Source organism: Pantherophis guttatus, chromosome 6, assembly GCF_059756535.1.
Source record: "Pantherophis guttatus breed Tessera chromosome 6, ASM5975653v1, whole genome shotgun sequence".
NCBI classification, from domain to species: domain Eukaryota; kingdom Metazoa; phylum Chordata; class Lepidosauria; order Squamata; family Colubridae; genus Pantherophis; species Pantherophis guttatus.
The window spans coordinates 62,267,345-62,288,631 of record NC_142068.1 but is presented as its reverse complement, the minus strand read 5'-3'; the positions used below and the strand labels follow the sequence as shown (position 1 = coordinate 62,288,631).

The 21,287-nt window shown below is 37.1% G+C and overlaps 1 protein-coding gene across 1 annotated transcript; it reads left to right on the top strand.

Moving 5' to 3' along the window:
• The first annotated feature begins 1,707 nt into the window (after positions 1-1,707).
• CLRN3 (clarin 3) lies at positions 1,708-20,994 on the top strand. Its single transcript, XM_034436341.3, has 3 exons — positions 1,708-2,038; positions 13,278-13,457; positions 17,098-20,994. Exons 1-3 carry the CDS (start codon positions 1,813-1,815, stop codon positions 17,367-17,369), a joined length of 678 nt encoding a protein of 225 aa, XP_034292232.1. The 5' UTR covers positions 1,708-1,812; the 3' UTR covers positions 17,370-20,994.
• Positions 20,995-21,287: the final 293 nt, after the last annotated feature.

Genomic DNA, 21,287 nt, shown 5'->3' with positions numbered 1-21,287 from the left:
TTTTAGAATGGTAAAATATTATACCGTAGTATTCAAAAGTAAATCTCACTGTATCCAAGCAATTGATTATACTTAAAGTTTAAAGGTTTCTCCAGTCCAGTTGTGACCAATTCAAGGGGGTGGTGCTCATATTCGATTCTCAGTTAAGGGACTCTGTTTTGTCTATGAGCTGCTTCCATCATCATGTGACCAGCATGAAAGTATGGAATGCAGTCATCTTTCCTGCCAAAGCGATACCTATTTATTTACTCACATTTGCATGCTTTCAAACTGCTAGGTTGGCAGGAGCTAGGGTGAGAATGGGAGTCACCCTATTATGTGGGACTTGGGTTTCAAACCTAGATTCTCAGTTTTCCAGTTGACAAGCCCAGCATTTTAATTGATAAGCTATTGTGCCACTCAGATTATGCTTATTAAAGCAGAAAAATTAGCTATTCTTTATCACTTAAATTTCTGGACTGCTGTCTCGCTGTCTTGGCCCATTGGCCAACTTAGTTTTTTTTGAGAACGACATGTTATATACTGCTTATGTAATTATTGACTAGGTTTCAGAATATGTATGTCATCACTTTTGTGTATGTCATTTTATTTTATGTCTCAAATTTATTCAAAATTTCATTTTGAATAAGTAGGAAAAATGATGATTCAAGTGAATTTCCGAATCATACTTTTTTAGAAGCTTAGTTTAATATATAAGAATACTAATTTCATTATTAATGTTCTACATACATACATTCTAAAATGCATTAAGTCTTGCTATTCCTTTGCGCCTCTCATTTTAATAAGAAGGATTCTGCATTCCAAGAGCTGTGCAATCAATCAACATGCAAGGAAACCCAAAGGATATTTACTGAGGAATTTCCCTAGTGTGACATTATTTTTTATATTTGTATCACTACTTGTACAGTTCAATTTCTAATGATAATTGAAACTGTGGCTACCATGTATCTACAATAGTATACTGACCACCATGTGATCAGTTTTGTCCTTTATTGAGACGCCTAAGACATGGATATCTTAGTTAAGCTACAGTTCAATCTCTCTATTGGGAATTGACCTGACAGAACTTCACAACTTAGATTTTTATGTACAACACATTCCCTTTAGGAACCATCTAAGTACTGGCACTCAGTGGTTGCAGGAAGGTATACAGGGAATCCTTGTTTACTGACTGCCTTGTACAGACCACTGTTGCAGCTACAACAGTGGTGAAAAATTAACTTTGTGAGCAATGAGCAATCCTTGCATTTATGATCTTTATAGACCTATAAAAGCCAAGAAAGCTGAAATAAAGTGGTAAGGGCAGTCATGTTTTCACTTAGCAATCACTTTGCTAAACAACCAGTTCGTCTTAAAAGAGGGTGGAGTGTATATGCCCTTCAGATCTTCCAAAATGAAGCAGTTCTTTATCTTGCCATGTGTTTTTTAAAGCCATGACCTCCCCCACCTCAAAAAATTGTAGAAATATCATGCATTCTGGGTGACACTATAAATAATTGTTTCATCATTCACCTTATGGAGATAAAGATTAACTTTTGAGGCTTCGTTTTGAAAGTCTCAGCATGTCATGAACTGAGAATTTTTCTTGTCACCATGGTAATGTTTTTACTGCAGACCAAAGTTCAGCTTTTTATTTCTTTATTACCATTACTGTTAGTACAAAGTTTATGGTGTAGGCAATGTGCTCTCATTTTTCAGGAAGAGTGGCAAAACCTTCATAGACTGGTATCCTCATCGAAAGAATTGCAGAATTCCGTATTGGTGGAGAAACCTTATTATAATTTAGGAAAACTCTCTTCTCTTTCTAACACAATGCCATCCAGGCAAAAGACCTTGATGTTCACCTCTGCTTTTTTCACCAGCCTGTGCTCTTTTGTTATTGTTTGCATTGTGCTTGCAACTAAAAACTGGGTGTCAAGTACCACTACCAATGTGAAAGAAAATCCAAATATGACACTAATAATTACATATGGACTTTTCCAAGGAGTTTGCTCAGATGTATCCCCTGGAATTAATTCAGCTCACATCGATTTTCAAGGTAAATAACAAGTGAAGGCAATAATGCTGGTCATTGACCAAAATTACTCTCTTTCTTTCTCTTTCTTTCTTTCTTTCTCTCTTTCTCTCCCTCCCTCCCTCCCTCCCTCCTATTGTTGGGAGTAGCTAGGTTTGTTAAACTTTTGACCAAGTATTCATTGTTTATACAATACTGTAAAACATTTACATTTACTTTAAAGTCTTTCACTCAGGAGGAAATTGTTGTACAATAAATAAGCTATAAAAAGTTTTTACAAGCCAAGTTTAAAAACTTGGCAATGTTACTAACTATATCAATAATAGTAGCAAAAAGTAATAATATGAATAAATGTCTTGTATATAATGTACATTATTGTAAATGTTCAGGTAATTACAAAGGTGCATTTCACTAAAGCCCTCTCTATAATTAATCTGTAGAATTCAGTCAAATGCAATGTAGCAATAGCATCGCTTGGATTGTTTTTTTAAAAGAAAATCTTGGAAGATGAAACTACAAATGGTTAATCAAATAGTTCCATATTTCTAGCTATCCAGTAGGAGTAGCAGCAGAAGAAGCAGACTCGGAATATATGAGATGAGGAAAAAATTACTCAAAAGTAAAGAATGTGAGTGTAGATAAAGCTAGGAGAAGTAAAAAAAATAAATGTTTTGTGAGATAAATAATGTTTATTTAAATAAACATTAAATAATAATGATAATAATTTTTGAATAAATAAATGCACTACTTCAACAATTAGATTATCTAGATAACTTTATAAGAAAATTACACACGTTTATGGAAGATAGTTTTTACAGCTGTTAATCAAAGTGCCATACATTGTCTCATATTACTGAGAATATACTTCTGAAGCCTAGTTGCTGTTGAATTATCAGGCTCATCTCCAACTGGTTGATCACTTTGAGAACCTAATCTGTTTTCGACTAGTGGAAGCCCCAATGAAATGTAAAAAAAAAAAAAAAAATAGAAATGGCAGTGATATCAAAGTCCTGCCCATTTTGTAGATGCATATGACAGTCATCTTATCTGCCTCTGGCTGTCTTGTTATTGTCTTATTTTTTAATAAAATGTTTCAAATATCAAAATATATGGGAAAAAAACAGAAAACCTTTGTTGCTGAACAAGCATCAGTGTGAAAGAGTACCTGATCCTCATAGTTTTCAGTTCTATGCAGGGTATTTTCAGATAAAACTGTCATTTATCAATCTATATAGTGTTCCTAAAAGAGACGCAGTGGCTCAGTGGCTAAGACGTTGAGCTTGTCGATCGAAAGTTCAGACGTTCAGTGCCGCGTAATGGGGTGAGCTCCCGTTACTTGTCCCAGCTATTGCCAACTTAGCAGTTTGAAAGCACGTAAAAAAAATATGCAAGTAGAAAAATAGGAACCTCCTTTGGTGGAAAGGTAACAGTATTCCGTGCTCCTTTGGCGCTTAGTCATGCCGGCCACATGACCATGGAGATGTCTTCGGACAGCGCTGGTTCTTTGGCTTTGAAACAGAGATGAGCACTGCCCCCTAGAGTCGGGAACGACTAGCACATATGTGCAAGAGGAACCTTTACCTTTACCTTATAGTGTTCCTACTTGTGATGCTATGATGGTACTTTGATTTTAACTGTTACATTTAGTGAGGCTTTTCTATATTATATTGGCATTTCATACATTATTTTTTTTTTATTGAAAAAGTTTTTCAAATACAAATTTTTCCCCCTTTTTCCCCCCTCCTCCCTAACCCCCCTCACCCCCTCTTCCCCTTTGACTTCTTCATAATAAAACCCAAATTCATAACAGATTATATCATACTTTGCTATCCACTTACTCCATCTCCATATACTGACCCTTTCTTTCTAATAAAATTATCATACCCCCCTTATACTATGCTGTAATATGCATTTCAAAGTGACATTCTATTATAACAATATCTAGTAACTCCTGATTTAACATAATGATATTATTATATCACCCAATTTAACAATTTCCGCTCGTGATCTACCCTTTTACTACCCCCATATGATATAACATTTCAAAGCATACTTCCTCTCTAAAACTATTCAATAAATCCTAAATTAACACTTATTCAATTCAACTAATTTCCTTCCCCCCCTTCATTACATACATTCAGATCTAAACATAATATCCCTTTTCTTTAAACTAAACAATCTGTAACCTATCCTATCTCCACCCACTTTCCTACAAAATTACCATAATTATTCTTAATATCTTTATTCTTCTGCCCACTCCCCTAGAAAAATATTCCCTTATGTAAATAAAATCCTAAAAGGAAAAAAAAACTTTTTGCTTGTAATCCATATAATGTCTTCTGTAATATCCTTCAACTGGATGATAAATTCCATCACCCATATTAGGGTAACATCGCATCCTTATTCCAACAGTATTTTCAGAATCTTCAATTACCATCTGCCCCCATCAGTAACGAATATCTTCATATTGGAAAAAAGAAACAAAAAAAAGCCCCCAACAACCACCCAAGTGACTTTATAATTATATTCCGTATAATGTTTATGGAGGTATCTTTTATCCAGATTATTAATTCCAACCATCGTAATAGGGTAACAACCAGATCTTCTGCGTGCCCCAATCCAGTAAATCTCTTGCCATGTAACTCGACATACACATAATATATTTATCCGGAAATCCAAAAATCAAACAAGATGTTTCCAACCATTCAATTTAAGGCCTTTTTCACATCCCAAAATAATTCAGCACTGCAGAGATCTGCCCTTTCCTCAGGATAAAATAAACCAATACTTTGCCAATTATCTTTTCATATATTCAGTCCTCTCATAAGTAACTGGCATTACTGTTGTTTAGTTTAAAAGTTTTTATGTTTGTGAGACCTACTTCTTCTTTTCTTGACTTTTTGTGGGTTGGATCTCCATCCTAAATTCCTTTCTGTAGATTGTATATCAACTATTTGGTTTTGCTGGTGTATAACTTGATCCTGTTGGGTTTGCTTTTGTGGCTGAGATCTTTCTGGTTCTGTAAATTGTATATCAATTAATTGACTTCCATGCTGGTTTGTGGTTTGACAAATCATTGCAATAGGATCCGGAACCGCCTCTTTTATATTAAATAATCCAGCTGAGACCTCTGAAAGAGAATCCAAAAGCGGCTCATCTGTGGAGACCTCTTTAACTTGTTGTTTCTTCATTGTCTCCATCTCCTTCTGCTTTTCTTGAATTTCTGTCTCTTGTTGATTTTGCTTTTTAAGTACCTTATGATAAAATTCTTCCGCTTTTTCAACAGTATTTATCTGATATCTTATTCCTTGATATCTCAGTATTATACCCACTGGGACATCCCACCTGAATAGAATATTTTGTCTTCTTAACTCAGTCACCAAAAAACCAAATTTCTTTCTATCTCTTACCATCTTAGGTGGCAATTCCTTAAATATCCAGATTTTTCTCCCATTCAGTTGTAAAGTAGAATTAAAAGATTTTTGCACAATATCATTCCTTATCTCTTTATCTGTAAAGTAAATCACCACATCTCTAGGCAGTTGCCTTTGTTTTGCAATCCAGGAATTCACTCTATAAGCCTTATTAATTTTACTGAATACCTCCTCAGGGTGAACCTTTAAGATCCCAGCCAAAACTTGAGCAGATGTTTTTCTTAAATCATCACTATAATTTTCCTGTAAGCCTCTAATTCTGATCACAAATTCTGTGATTCTGTATTGCAGCATTATGACCTCTCTTTCAATTCCTTGCTTTATATCTTCTGCCTTATAAGTCTCGTGACCAGCTTCCTTTTTAGACTTTAGTTCTGAGCTATTATCTCGAATATTTATTAAGTCCTTTTCAATTCTTAGTATTTTATTGTCCAAATTGTCAATTTTCTCCATTTTAGACTCTAACAATTTAATATTTGTATCCAACTTTATAACAATTTCTGAAAAACCATTAGTCACTGTTACAATCTTTTGTTGCAAATTGTCATACTTTTGTTGTATCATTTCTTTAATTTCCTGCCTTAAATTTTCAAATTTCTGGTTCACAGTCTCATAACATTTTGCCATTTCCTCCTGAATAAATTCTTTTAAATTAAAGCCATTCTGCAAAGTCTGTAGGCTCAGAGCTTGCTCAAACAGTTGTGAGTGGGGGAGCACCCCCCCCTTCTTGTCTATCAGATTTCATTAGTAACGCCATCCTTCCAGCAGGCTGTTCTTTTTTACCCCCCAAACAAGATCAAGTACAAATCTCCAAGAAGAGAGGAACTTAAAATAACTCTTTTTCTTTCAAATTGTAGCCAGCAGTATATATTCCGCTATTTTGTATCTGTTATGGAAGGACTCTTAGTTTCAGCTTTCTTCTACTTCTCAAACCTCAGCGGCCATTTTAAAGCTTTTTTTTTTTCCTCTTTCACTTTAAAATGCTTGTAAATTCATTAAGGATACTTGCGATTTAGGGTCCAAAATCCAAGTCTCATCTTTTTTAATAAGTCCATCTGTTAGTTTCGTTAGTTAATCCGGTTCCAGTGCCTAGCTCTGCAAAAAACGCAGATTGCACTCGATGCCTGGAGCGGCGGCAAGGGACAATAGGGAGCTCCAACCCCCCCCCTGTCCCGAAGAGTTAAAAAAAGACTCTGGGGACTTCGCAGAGGGCTCTACCCAACCCCGCCTGCTCAGACTCACATTTCCATCAGGAAATGGAGTTTTTCGAGCCGCCTTTCAGATGTAAAGGCGGCTCTTTTACAGGCAACGGGGCGGCGGTCACAAAGGACCATCTGGCGGCGCCAGAAGCCAGACAGGAAGTCCCTTCATACGTTATTTACAATGTAGAACAAATTGAGCATTCCTATTTATAGATTTGCTAAATAATATGCAAATGAAATTGTGATGGGCCACAGACAAGAATCACCTGTATAAAATTCAAAATAAAATCAGATAATACAATAGGGTTTTTTTTAATGATAAAGGGATAAATGTTAATTAATATGGTTTTATTCTGTTTTACTACTGCAAACCCTAAAAAAGGGTTAAGCAGTAAAACTAAACTAGAATAATAAAGAAACATCAGTATCAACAGAACAATTGAAATAGTACTGTAGTTATGTTATTCAGACAAACTAGTTCAGATCAGAGGCATGCAAATCTGACCATAACTAAAGAATGAATGTCCCTGGCCTAGCTAAATCCAAAAGCACAGATGGATTGCATCTCAGAAGGATTGCATCTCAGTCTTTTTTTTTTTTTTTTTTTGCATCCATAGTCTCATAATGTTTAGCACTAAGACAATGTTCAACTCAGGGTGAAATGCTCCCGGTTCGGACCGGATCGCCTGATCCAGTAGCGATGGAGGCGGGTGGTTTGGAGAACTGGTAGCAAAAATCCCTGCCCCTCCCCCCACCCAGCTGAGCCACACAATCATCAGAGGCTTTTTTTTTTACTTTTAAAAGCATTTTTTCTACAACCTGTTTGGCCAAAAAAATGCTTTTAAAAGTTAAAAAAAAAAAAAGCTTCTGATGATCGCGTGGCTCAGCTGGGATCCTCAAAGGCTTTTAAAAGAAAAAAACCCTTTTTTTCTTTTAAATGCCGCTGACGATCCAAGCTGAGTTGCTTGATCGGCAGAGGCATTTAAAAGAAAAAAAGTCTCTGCCGATCAGGCAACTCAGCTGGGATCGTCAGAGCCTTTAGGAAAGCACTTTTTTACAACCTCTTCGCTGAAGAGGTTGTAGAAAAAATGGTTTTAAAAGTTAAAAAAAAATTGGCCACGCCTACCCAGTCACATTACCCCCACCACCACCAAGCCACGCCCACAGAACCAGTAGTAACAAATTTTAGATTTCACCACTGGTTTCAACTGTATCTCCTGTTTAGGTCAGGGTTGTGTACTGATATAGACAGGATTTTGACTGGCCTTAACTAGGAGGTGACATCTTCCAGTGACTTCAGCTACATACTAAATAGGACGAATGAGAGAGAGCAGAGCCTCAGGCGTTCCACAAAGAAGGACTTTAGGATTCAACATCTCTGTTCCTATTGCCACCAAATGGAACCAACTTGTGAGAAGAGAATGAAATCAATGTAGCACAATATACACCAATTCCAACTGTTAGAAGTGATACAGATAATATCACTGATCACTCACATCAATGAAAGGCGAGATCTAGTTGTATTAGGAGGACCACCCTATTACCTAGGTCCCAACACAGTCATTCTCAAAAGCAGTCAGTACAACCACATTATTAGACATGATAGCTAAGTACAGCCTCCAAACTCAAAGCTAACAGTTGTGAAAAGAAAAGACAATGGGACAAAGGTTATTACGGTCATTATCGCTTACCCTCCACACCATAATGAGCTGTGATAATAACCTTAAGAAGAGGTGCCATAGCCAAGACAATAGTCATGCAAGAGATATCTCAGCCCACAAAAGGAATGGGGCTGGATAAAGCATCTTAGAAGGAACCCTTCCTAGTTCTCTGGAAAATAAAAGCAAGGGAGGGAAGGAGTGCAAGATTATATTATTGTAATTTGCAACAGTGCTAGTTCTCATGGTTTTGTTTGCTTGTCTGGACTACCTCAAAGACCTGACAGCCCCTTCTTCGTCTTTTCAATACATAATATATGGATACCATTATTAAAAGCTGTGTATTAGATTAAATTAAGATGCTTCTCTTTATTGAATGCCACACTGGATTGGATGGCTATGCTGAACCTAATAAATAAGAATGATTCTTACATCAGAACATATATTATTTTTCATTTTTTGTGAGAATACAAAATACATTTTATTATGTACCATAATACAACTGAATACATATCTTCTGCCATTCTTGGTGGAAAAAAGCAAGAGAACTAAATATGCAAAGACCTGTAGTATGAATTATACAGAGGCTATTGTGCATAGCATTTCTTGGGTAGCTTGAAATTTGTTGGCAAGAGCAATTTGCTTGAATATTAAAAGGTCAGTTAATTAGTAGCCTTACCACAAGTAAGGCATCTGATATTATCCTCCAGATTTCTCATGAGCCTTCCTGACTAAACAATAAATTTGATCTCTTACATTTTGCATTCTAAATGCGGAAACCACGACACACAATTAAACTAGCAGACACTTATTAGGCTGCCATTTGTGATTTATGTTGTGTAATAAATGACTGTAGGCTTTCTTGGGCTTTCCAGAAGAATCCTAGAATGAGATGCTGCACTTCATAAGTTATTCCTCACCTCCCAATATTAAAAATGTTTTATTCTTAAATAAATCCCCAATCCATTATGTTTGAAATGTTTAGCCATACATCAAAGGAGACTAACAATTTTGTTCAGTTTAGGTTTGATTTAAAATATGTTGCCAACGTTTAGCCACTTCTAAATAAGCATAAATATTTGACATTCTTATAAAGAAATCAACCCCCTTTACAGACATTTCTGTGTACCAATACAGATGGCCTACTCTCAAGATGAACTTGTCATGATGTGAACAATAGACAATTTAAGAAAATGTATAAGCAGTTTGCTGCATTATGTTTGAATGGGTATATTTGAACAGAAATAGTTATGCCTTCTGCTTTTATTTTAAACATGCATACAATAATATATTTTTGTCTCTTTGTTTTATTTTTTAAAACACAAGATTTTGGCAAAGAATTGTGGGATAAAATACAATCACGTCTTTAAAATATTAAACCACTATATCAAATTATTAGTGCTATACCAAAATGTTCTGGTTTCCTTTTATATGTCAGATAACAAATGGCTTCTATTTTTTTTCCAGAAAAGAAAAATACACTAGTGAAATTTTAATGGGAAGCAAATGCCTTGTTCTTAAGCTTACTTTGATATTATGAGATTGTTGAAACTAGGTGATACGCCTTTCATCATGCAATAATTTCTCCAGCAGATTGCAGCTTCATTGCTGTTCTACTCTACAGATAAATTCCAGAGGAAATTATTATGAGGTTAACTGCTCCCATAGGATTAAAAAAAAAAAAATCAGGAAAAAGAGATAGCCAGAGAGGTTGCGTATTAGAGGAGAGATGTACAGCAGCACCTTATACCTATAAAGTAAGCTCACAAATATCAGAAAATAAAAGAATTATAAAGCACTTCTAATAAGATAAACAAGGAGCAGTTTCTACTACTACGTTCAAGAAATTGGAAATATTAAGAAATAAAATCAAAGACTTTTCTCAGGGTTTTTATACAGGGGTTATATACAGTGAGTAATAAAAGATCAGAAAAGAAGAAGGTTCCTAAGACTGCTAAGAATGATTCCAAATTTCTAGAAGTCCTAATGCTATTCAGATCCAAGAATAACGAATGCATGGCAGGGACCTAACCACATTCTCAAAGATCTCAATAGAGATTAATGAACTGAATGAATTGTACATATATATATATATACATGTAGATTCAGCCATGGCACGATTCTATGGGTTGCCAAAGATCCACAAGACGGAGGTACCCCTACGCCCCATTGTTTCTCTCCGTGGCACCCCCACATTTGGCTTAGCCAAGTGGCTATATGGCCAATTGCAACACCTGGTTGAAGGGACCACCACCATCGTAAGATCTTCTAGGGACTTTTTACAACGGATGAAAGGAGTGGTAGTGGTAGGGGATGAGATAATGGTATCTTTTGACATTGTTTCACTATTCACATCTATCCCCCAGGGGTTAGCAATACAGACCATCCAAGATTTATTATTGACAACAGAACCGAGAAACCCCAAAACCCCCAGCACGGATGACCTCATCCACCTACTGAAATTTTGCCTCAAAACCTATTTTACGTTTAACGACCAAATGTATGAACAAACCAAGGGCACACTGATGGGATCACCAATCTCAGGGGTGATTGCGGAGGCAGTCCTCCAGCGGTTAGAGCAGGAAGTGATGAAAATATACAAACCCAAGTTTTGGGCACGCTACGTTGATAACACATTCACCATCATCAAACAAAAGGATAGTACCAGGTTTATGGGAATCCTCAATTCCATATACCTGGATATCCAGTTCACGATGGAAGAGGAGGCCAGTAATAAACTAGCCTTCCTGGATGTGCAAATCAGCCGCAACCCAGATGGGAGCATTGACACAGAAGTATACCGAAAGACCACAAGCAGGGATTGCATTTTACACAACGAAAGCAATCACCCTAATGTGCACAAAGTTAGCTGCCTTCGGACATTATTTGGCAGGATAGATACCCATTGCAGCACACGGGCAGCCAAAGCAAAAGAATGTGCGCATCTTTACCGGGTCTGCGCTCTCTATGGTTATCCGAGGGATTTTATCCATCAATGTATTACACCCAGGGCCCAGCAGCATGGAGGGCGCATGCGGAACAACAACGTGGAGGGTGCTCCCATACATACAGGGGGTGTCCGAAACTGCAGCACGCATCCTTGCACCACATGGGGTTAGAATGGCACACAGACCTGACCAAACACTGAGGAAGAGAGTAATGCTCCCGAAAGAAGCTTTGCCGAAGGAGGAGACTTCCTCAATAATCTATAATATTAACTGCAGCAATTGCGCAGGTCATTACATAGGAGAAACATCAAAATGACTGAAAACGAGGGTGCATGAGCACAAACTAGCGGTCAGATGTAAGGAACAGTGCTCCCAGATTTGGATGCATATGGAGGAGCATGGTCACGAGTTCAACTCCCAAGAGACCGAAGTCGTTGCCCACGATGAAACAAAAGGAGGACGCCTCTTGAAAGAAGCCTGGTTCTCTAACAACAACTCCCTCAATAGACATATTGACATACCACCGGCATACCAGGCTTTACGGCACCAGGAAAGACTTAAGGAGGACCTATCACTAAGACTGAATGGAGATCGGGGACAAATCTCCTCCTTTAGGCATGGAGAGTGGCCCAATGAAGGTGTGATAAACCCTGATAGAGGGCAAGAGAGTAGGTTAGGGAAACAGCAGAATGAGGAAGATGGAGGGGTAAGGAAGAACAACGCAAACCCATCACAAGATCATGGGTAAAACAAATGGGTTTAGAGGAGGCAATGTGTGTGCCTAAAAGGGAAAGGCATAACAATGAGGGAGAGAGAGCCGGGAGAAATACCTTCAAAGCAATGCCTGATAACCCTGCATTACCCCCCAGGGAGAGAAAGAGGCAACACACAATGGGGAAGGAGGCAGGAGAAAGTGCATCGTCATCAGTCAGCATGACTAAGGCAGAAAAAAAAGATAATTACAGGGGGAAGGCAAGGGTGTGGGCCTGTTACACGCGCAATGACTAAATTGATAAGCATCACATAAAAGCAAGCAGCTCCTCAATGGGGATTTTATACTCTGACGAAGTTGGTAGGAGCCGACGAAAGCTTAGCACAAGTTTTCAAATAAAAAATTTAAAACTTTTAAACGTTCCGGAGATCGTGATGTCTATCGCCTCTTCTATATACATGTATATATATGTACATATATATACACATATTTTCTTGATTTGATCAGAATCTTTATAAAATGAAGCACCATCAGTAACATTGCATACAAAGCTATATGCATTCAATTCTGCACAGATGTGCCCTGTCCAAACAATTAGAAGTATCCATGACTGTATGGAGGAAAGTCCATCTGCAAAATTCCAACTCTTGCTCATAAACTCCCATGCACAATAGTCAGTAAATGTTTTTATAGCGCTAGAACAGTCCTTCCTAATTTAATCAGTGTGTCAGTGTCCTTTTATCTGGACAATATCCATTGGGAAGAGAGAATTCAACATGCACGGTCATATTTGAAAGGAGTCATCATTATAATCAATTGCTTCTACTTTTTTAATTACCTTTACAAAAATCAGTTCATTCATGTGGATATTGTAGAGCAGGGTCCCCAACCCCCGGTCCGTGGACCACCACCGGGCCACAGCATGCCAGCAACCAGACCGAACAAATAAGCAAAGCCCCATCCACAGGGTGCAGACAGCATGTGAAACCATGCCCCCTCCAGTCCATGGAAAAACTCTCTCCATGGAACTGGTACCTGGTGCCCAAAAGCTTGGGGGCGCTATTGTAGAGAGAGTGATGTTAATATATGACAAAAAAATAAAAATAAAATCAGAAGACTGGTAGCTATTTTTCCAACCACCCACTGTAGGCCTCTAATGAATCAAGCTGCAGTTGATGGAAACTAATACTTTTAAATATTTTGCTGGTCAGAAAACGTGATAACAGGTTCTTGTGAAATATGTCTATATCGATATTATTTATATTATCTCTGCATCTTGTCATACTAATTATGAATAATTATGTTTCAGTTGCAGGTACTCTAGAAAATGATACTTTGAACATTTTCCATGGTGTAATTATATTTCTGCTGGTTGTAACTATGCTGAGTTCCTTCCTTAGTTCTGGATTTACCTGTTTCAATGCCATCAGCAACCCATACCAAACATTTTTGGGACCTATTGGAGTTTATACCTGGAATTCTGTGTCTTGTAAGTAATATACATTTGAGCAGATGTTTTCAAATAATGGATAATCTAATATATTTACATTGAGACACCAAACAATTGCAATTCAGAATGAAAAAAACAAAGGCAACCATCTTGATATTTATCAATATTATCAAAATTCTACTAAATTCATTAACTGGAAGTACAAACAGGTTTAAAACACATTAAGCAATCGCAATAAAAATAATCTCTGGTTAACTTCATTTACTAACTTTTAAATTTACAAATGTTCCTCACCTTTAATTACAGACTAGTAGATGATATAAAATAAAAACAAACATTATAGTCCAAATGAATCCAATAAAAATTAAGCATAATAATTAATGTTAAAAGCTTTATGTTTAGATCTTAAGAATACTAATTCTGTGAGCAGTCAGAATGATAACATTTTATGGATTATATTTCTAACAAAAAGACTCATTTTATTCATTTGTAATCAAGGTTCATATATGCCAATTTACGTCTTAAACTATCTTCTGGAATTGCTTTATCATTTATAATATAATCCAAATTACATCCAATATCCGCAAACATCATGGAAACTGGCTTAAAAGTGACACATTATGTGCCTATACAAAATTACTGGAAAAGGTCCATATAAATCTGTAAAATGGGGTAAAAGAAAGGGTACTTATACACATGTCTGATGGTCATATATACTGTTCAGAAGTGACTATATAGATTAATAATATGGGTGTAATAATTATTAGTCACAGTCCAAAGATATGTTTACTGTCGTTATTTAATAAAGCAGCTCAAAGAATAATACTAATTAACTCTTTCTGGAGAGTCTTCTAGTGATCCTCTGCTCTCTCTGAAAACAATCGTCAGAAAATACACATTCCCTCCCCATTACGGCTCAGGTGTTTCTTTCTATCTGGGTTAGAGTGTTTTCATTTTGCTTTAATGCTTCCTTTGCAGAGAAAGGACCACATCTAATGCTTAATGCTACCTCTAGTACCTTTTAGACTTCATTATTTTTTTTTACTGAGGCTGTTACAATATCTCATTCAGTATTGCTTTCACCTTTTAATCCAAAATGTGCTGCTTTGACACCTGGCAGAAAGGGTTGGGTTTTTTTTGTTTTTTGTTTTTAAAAAATCCTGTTTTTCTTTCCAAGCAACCATTTTTGCCACTTTAACTATTTATTTATTTTTCAAACAGAGCAAATTTCACGAATTTTCCCATCTGAGCTAGACTTCTTTTAAATACTCAGCTTTCAACTAGTCCCCCAAAACCTACAAGCTATCTGAGGGCAGGGGAGAAACCAGGGGTAAAATGTAAAATTTGTTACTACCGGTTCTGTGGGCCTGGCTTGGTGGTGTTGAGGGTAATGTGACTGAGTAGGCGTGGCCAACTTTTTTTTTTTAACTTTTCAAAGCATTTTTTCTACAACCTCTTTGGCTGAAGAGGTTGCAGAAAAAAATGCTTTTAAAAGCGTCTGATGATCCCAGCTGAGTTTCCTGATCATCAGAGAGGCTTTTAAAAGCATTTTTTAAAAAGCCTCTCTGACAATGAGGCAACTCAGTTGGGATTGTCAGAGAGGCTTTTCAAAGCATTTTTTTCTGCAACCTCTTCGGCTGAAGACGTTGCAGAAAAAAATGCTTTGAAAAGCCGTTGACGATCCCAGCTGAGCCGCGCGATCATCAGAGATTTTTTTTTAATTTTTAAAAGCATTTTTTCGGTGGAAGAGGTTGTAGAAAAAATGCTTTTAAAAGTAAATTTAAAAAAGCCTCTGATGATCATGCAGAATTTTCATTGTTCTTTGGGTTTTTATTTCTGAATTTTAAATCCAATTGGGGGATAATTAAGTAAGTAATATGCAACTGCTAGAATGCAGGAGGAACAGCAGGAGGAAGAGGAGGAGACAGAGGAAGAGGAGAAAGAGGAGGAAAAAGGGTGAGGAGGAGGAAGAAGAGGAGGGAAATTAAGTCTTTCTTTGCTTTTTGTATTTCTAATCTAAAATCCTTATTCTCTCTCAAATCTACTGGTATATATTTGCTATATACCATATTTTTCAGACTATAAGACGCTCCAGACTATAAGATGCACCTAGCTTTTGGAGAGGAAAACAAGGGGAAAAAATCTGTCTGTTCGCTACTGCTGCCCGTTCGCCGTGGCCCATTTGCCATGGCCCATTCGCTGCGGCTCATTTGCCACCTCCATGACAGTCCATTCACTGTGGCCCATTTGCCACGGCCCATTTGCTGCCACCACTGCACATTTACTGCCACAGCCTATTCGCCATGGCCCATTCACCATGGCCCATTCACCACCCCGGCCCATTCACCACTGCCCGTTTGCTGCCACCACTGCAGCCCGTTCGCTGTTGCCTGTTCACTGCCACCTATTCGCCGCTGCCATCGCAGGCCATTCTAGAATAGTTGATCGGCACCATACCAACCCTCCTCCCCCCCCAGCAATATTCACTGTATAAGATGCACAGACATTTCCATCCACTTTTTGGGAGGGGGGGAAGTGCGTCTTATACTCCGAAAAATATGGTATATGTTTTATACATATATATGTATGTATAACAAAAGGCCCACTGGCTCCTTTCATCACCAAGATAATGGAAATGACACAGAAGAAGAGCCCAAAGTTCCTTAAAAGTTAAAAATCTTAGGCCATCTGATCATTAATCTTTCATATCATGTCTATTTTGGCTCCTTGAGCCAGTAAGAAAAAAATACAAGGTTTCCTTAGTTCTTAGGAGAGCAGCCTGAAGAATGAAATTGCAATAGAGAAAAACATTGCTTAGAGACAAAAAGTAGAAATACACTTGCAGACAAAAACTGTTTTTTATATACATCAAAAGTAGTGAAATGTTATACTGTAAAATGAACTCATTCAGTCATTTCCCTGGAGCTACAACCCTTCAGTCTTCTATTAGACTTACATCAGGTTTCTTTTGATGTACTTTGCTCTCCTTATGATCCTGCTACTAAAATAACTCAATTTCTGATATTGAATTTGTCCCAAGAGATTCCTGCTTTTTAAAACAGGTCTGAAATAATTAGTGCAAGGGAGAAAACTGTATATATAAACGCCCAGCAGAACCTATGCAAAATCCTACCACAACCCAGGCTTTCAATGTGAACTACAAAAACCATTGTTCAAAACCATCACACTGTGATGGCTGGAGTGGCGCGGTGGCCTAGAAGTGGCACTCTCACCTCACAATCAGGAGGCTGTGAGTTCGAGCCTAGGTAGAGGCAGATATTTCTCTCTCTGGGCATACTGAGAATATATCTACTGAACAAAACTCCACATCGGTGATAGGAAGGGCATCCGGCCATTAATACACTCTGCTAGCTCCATTCAGTTGCCCAGTCTCCACCCCGCAAGGAATTATGGGGTGATTTAAAAGAAGATTATGATCACAGTGTGATTGCTGGGGGGGGGGGCTGGGGGTGATGAGAATTATCACCCGACACATGTGAGATATAGAATGTTGTTTTATATTTTGTATGAAGAAATATAACTCCACATGGATGATCCTTGCTATGTATCTCAATTCATTCTGGAAGCAATTGACTGACTTGGCATGTTTTACATTTAAAAGGAACTAAACACAACAGAGAAATGCACAATATCAGCAATCTTTTCTTTTTACTTCTAGGTATCTGCTGTCTCTTAAACCTAATATTGTTTGCAGTGAATGTAGAAGTAAACAAACTGTCTGCTGAGCTGGCCATCAATCATTGCAAAGTTTTCCCAGGCTTTGAACAAAGGAACTCATATGGATATTCATACTGGGTCATGCTTCTTATAATTGCCCTCAATGCTACAACTGTTATCATCATTGTTTTCTACCAACGGGCAAAGTATTCTAAGAAGAAGGAACGAGAGAGACCTTTGGACAGTGCACCCAAGGATGGGATTTTATTTTAATGTGATTATTTCTTCTGCTTTAAGATAAACTAAGCAGTCTCCTATTTCAAGATAAAGTATGGAGTTACGGCCATGTAAGGTTCATTGACTTACAGAGTATCATGAGGTACAAGGAAAAGATAAAGATAAAGATAATATAATAGAGACTATTAGGATTGGCATTTGAAGGGTCAAGCCTTGACCTAACTTGGACCCAATTCAAGGTAAAAGGTAAAATGTCTTTCAGGAAACCAGTATCTAGTATCTGTGCTGACTAGCAAGGAGAATCCTCAAACAGCTATAATGTCTTCATTCATATAACAGAATTAAAAGTTATGTCAGGAGCAGCAGAACATTTTGAGCACATGAGTGGAACCGCATTTGAATGAAAAAGCTACAGAAATTTGGGAAACTAGGTTCCTTTATTTTAAAGAAATAACATGCTGTTTTATTTTATTAATTGATCATATCAGATGATGTCTACAAGTAACAGCTCTGGCTTTGTGAATAAAGCCAGTGATAGAGCAAAGTTTCCACCTCTTCTCTATTTATATTAACTTACAATGGCACCGTTTTATCTTTCCTTCATTAACTCTAATACATTCCCAAATGAGTCATCAGGAGCTCAAGTCCTGAATGAACCAAATGGCAATAGAAAAGAAAACAGATCACTAAAAATACAGCTCTATCCAAGCTATTGTTTTCTTCTCTAGCCTTCTTGCTAGATACCTTTGGGTCTCTTGTCTGAGTTCCAAATAGGATTGAGTAGCATGGTTTTAGTTAAAGGGGGGAAAAAACCCAATAGTTTTTAACTCTATCTGCTGTTATATTCCAGAACTATGAATGTTCCGTCCAAGAAAACTGAGATGTAGCACTTATTAGAGTAGATCAAAAGCTAATTCTTTATTCACAACATAAAGTAAAATTCTGTCTTTCTTCTTTTATACTCTGAATCAAGGTCCTATCCACCATAACACTGTAAAGACCCAGAGGAAAGGGAAAAAATAGAATGTAGGATTATCTATATCAGGGCTGTCAAACTCCTGGCCCACAGGCCAGATGCGTCATGTGCTGGCCACCCCCACCCCCAGTTTAGTGAAGGAGGAAAAAGTCCCAATACGTCACGTGATGCCACCATGATGACGTTTGACACCCCTGATCTATATGGAAATAGGCTGGTACTTTAAGTAGCATGACTCCAGAAATCAGGGTCAATGGATGTTGGGTATCTGGGGGAGAAGACTGGGAGTTTTCTCTGTTTAGTGACTAAACAATGCAGTACAGTGCTGGAATTTGCTGTGACAGCCACATCTTGCTTGCTTTATATTTTATTTCAAGTCCACTCCTTGCCAAAAAAACAGAGGTGATAATGCCTTGTATTTAAAACTTGGCTACTGATACAGATTTGGACTCAATTGAAGTTGGACTAGAATAAGACTATTGCTTTGTCTGAATTGTATTTCTGCTATTGGTTCTCAAATTTTAACTCTACTGGACTCTAATAGGCTAATCTGTTCCTTCTCATTGTTTCTGAACATTGTGGGTAAAATTGCTTCAAAACTGCAACACAGACATCAACCTTAATTTGCTTGCTTTTAATGTGAAACGTGACTAAAGCAGGGAAGAATATATGTAATACTTGGCCTAATTTAATGTAGCCAACTTAATTTCAAAAATCCTTTGTAAGTAAGCTATTATGACCTCAGGCAAATTCAGTTTGTCTTTTCCCCAGTATCCTGTTGTATGAATTGGTTAAGAGAGTTTAAAGAAGTGAGAGAATAGATAGCACTATCTCTTTTGGGCTCTGACTCCTGCCATCCCTTACTTTAATCTTATTCACCATTTGCTTGCAACATGGTTCCCAACAGATGATCTTTGTATTCTACAATAAAAGAAAGGCATAGAACACATCAATTACTCTCATCAAGCATTGTATTCAGGGCATGCAAGTTATTACCGTGTTTCTCTGAAAATAAGACCCTGTCTTATATTTTTTTGAACCCTGGAATAAGTGCTTGGCCTTATTGCCATGCGCTCAAAAGCCCGATTGGGCTTATTATCAGGGGATGTCTTATTTTGGGGAAAACAGGGTATGGAGCAAAGCCAAATGATTAGGGACTGACCTCAGTTCTACATTTCCATTCATGAAAACCCAAGTGCAAATTTCATAGTAGAATCTATCATTAAATTATGATAGACAGTAAAATTTTATCAGCTACTCTGATCCTAAGAGAAAAATTCTGCATGCACAGCACCCAATGTGATCATTTTCTGATCCTGGAATAATTAGCTATCACAGAAACAGTCATGCAAGAAAAAAGAAGAAATCTGACTGTTTGTGCTTTAATTATGGCCTTAACTTAATTGAGTTTGAGGGTTATCTCCCTCAGATCTAAGTTCCATCATGCATGTCTTTTAGGGGCTGATTTTCACTGAACTCAATTGTAAAGTGGTATCAACTGAAAGCTGACCTGTATCTCTGCTTCTCTTCAGAAATCATCAGGTTTCTCTGCATGCCATTTTATATCGAAGTTCTATATCAATAGCACCAAGTATATTTAACTTACTGAAAGCCCCAAGTGCTCAAGGTGATTTCTATATGAAAATGGATAATCTCCTAAAGTTTGTCCAATGCTGATAACAGTTTCCTGCTGCTACATAGCAATTCAACCATGCTGAGGCACTTACTTTCAAAGTCCAAGACATGAGTTCCCTGATAATATAAACACCCTATTTCTATTATAAAGTCTGATTGTAGATTTAATCACGTTGCATGATGGATGTTGGCTCAGCAGAACAGTGACAATGCTCACTGAAGCTCACTGTGAAAATTTCTGCACCTCAAGCAGAATTGATAGTGCCTGTTAAGCCAGTGGGTACAAAATGTCTAATTATTTTAGACTTAAACATTGGTAGTGGTGTAAAGTAATCTATAAACATACCTCCTTATATAAAGGAGGTATGTTTTATAAAGGAGGTATATAATATAAAATTTCTACATCCGGAAGGAGGATGTACTTGTTTTATTAAAGAAATCTATCTTGGTTAGTTCTCATTAACTAACCCCAGAACCTGTTTACTCAATCCTTGTCTTGAGATCATCACCGTATTTGCTTACTGTAGACCACACCATTGAAGGAAATTGTGGTTTCTGAATTAAAACTCAGTTGTTGTATTGGATCTCTATGTCTTTGATGCAATAAATAATATGCAGCATGGAGGATGATTATGCACACAGCAAAGGATTCCCAGGAAGTTGCCACTGCATTACTTTCTGACCTGGAGAGGTAACACTTTTTCTACTTTGAATGTTTAAAATGTACATGAGAGAAGAACTTTGCTTTTTCAGCATAACAAAAACAATTTTTCCTCTGTTCTGGGTACCATATTTGAAGAACAAAAAAAGTAAGCTGAATTTGTCTATTAATCTAAAAAAGAACTTCAATTGTCATATAATATTCATTCTATATTGCTTTTTTCAGCTCATGTCATCTGTAATTTATAAAGAACCTACTGTGACTTCTAATTGTGTAAAGTTATACAATTGCATTGCAGTGGGCTGAAGATGGAATTTGATTTGTCACTATAAAATAATCTAATTCCGGATTAAAAATCACAGCAATAAAAAGAAATAATCCTTTGGCTATATTATGATCAATTGTGTCCTTTTTTTTCTTAGCCGGAATTTTGTCTGTACTCATGACTGTACTCATCACATGTTCTCAAAAATAATTTGCACATGCCTGAAAGTAGTTACTTTGTACTTTTCTTATTGTATTGCAAATTAAATATAACAAACAGCAGCCCAGAAAGTGAATGGGGAAAATCCTTTTAAAACAACCACATCTTTTAATTTCTTTCTTCGTATAATGTAAACAAGAACAATGTTTCCATAAATGTTATTCTTATCATTTTCCTAAAGTGGATTCAGTACTAGTC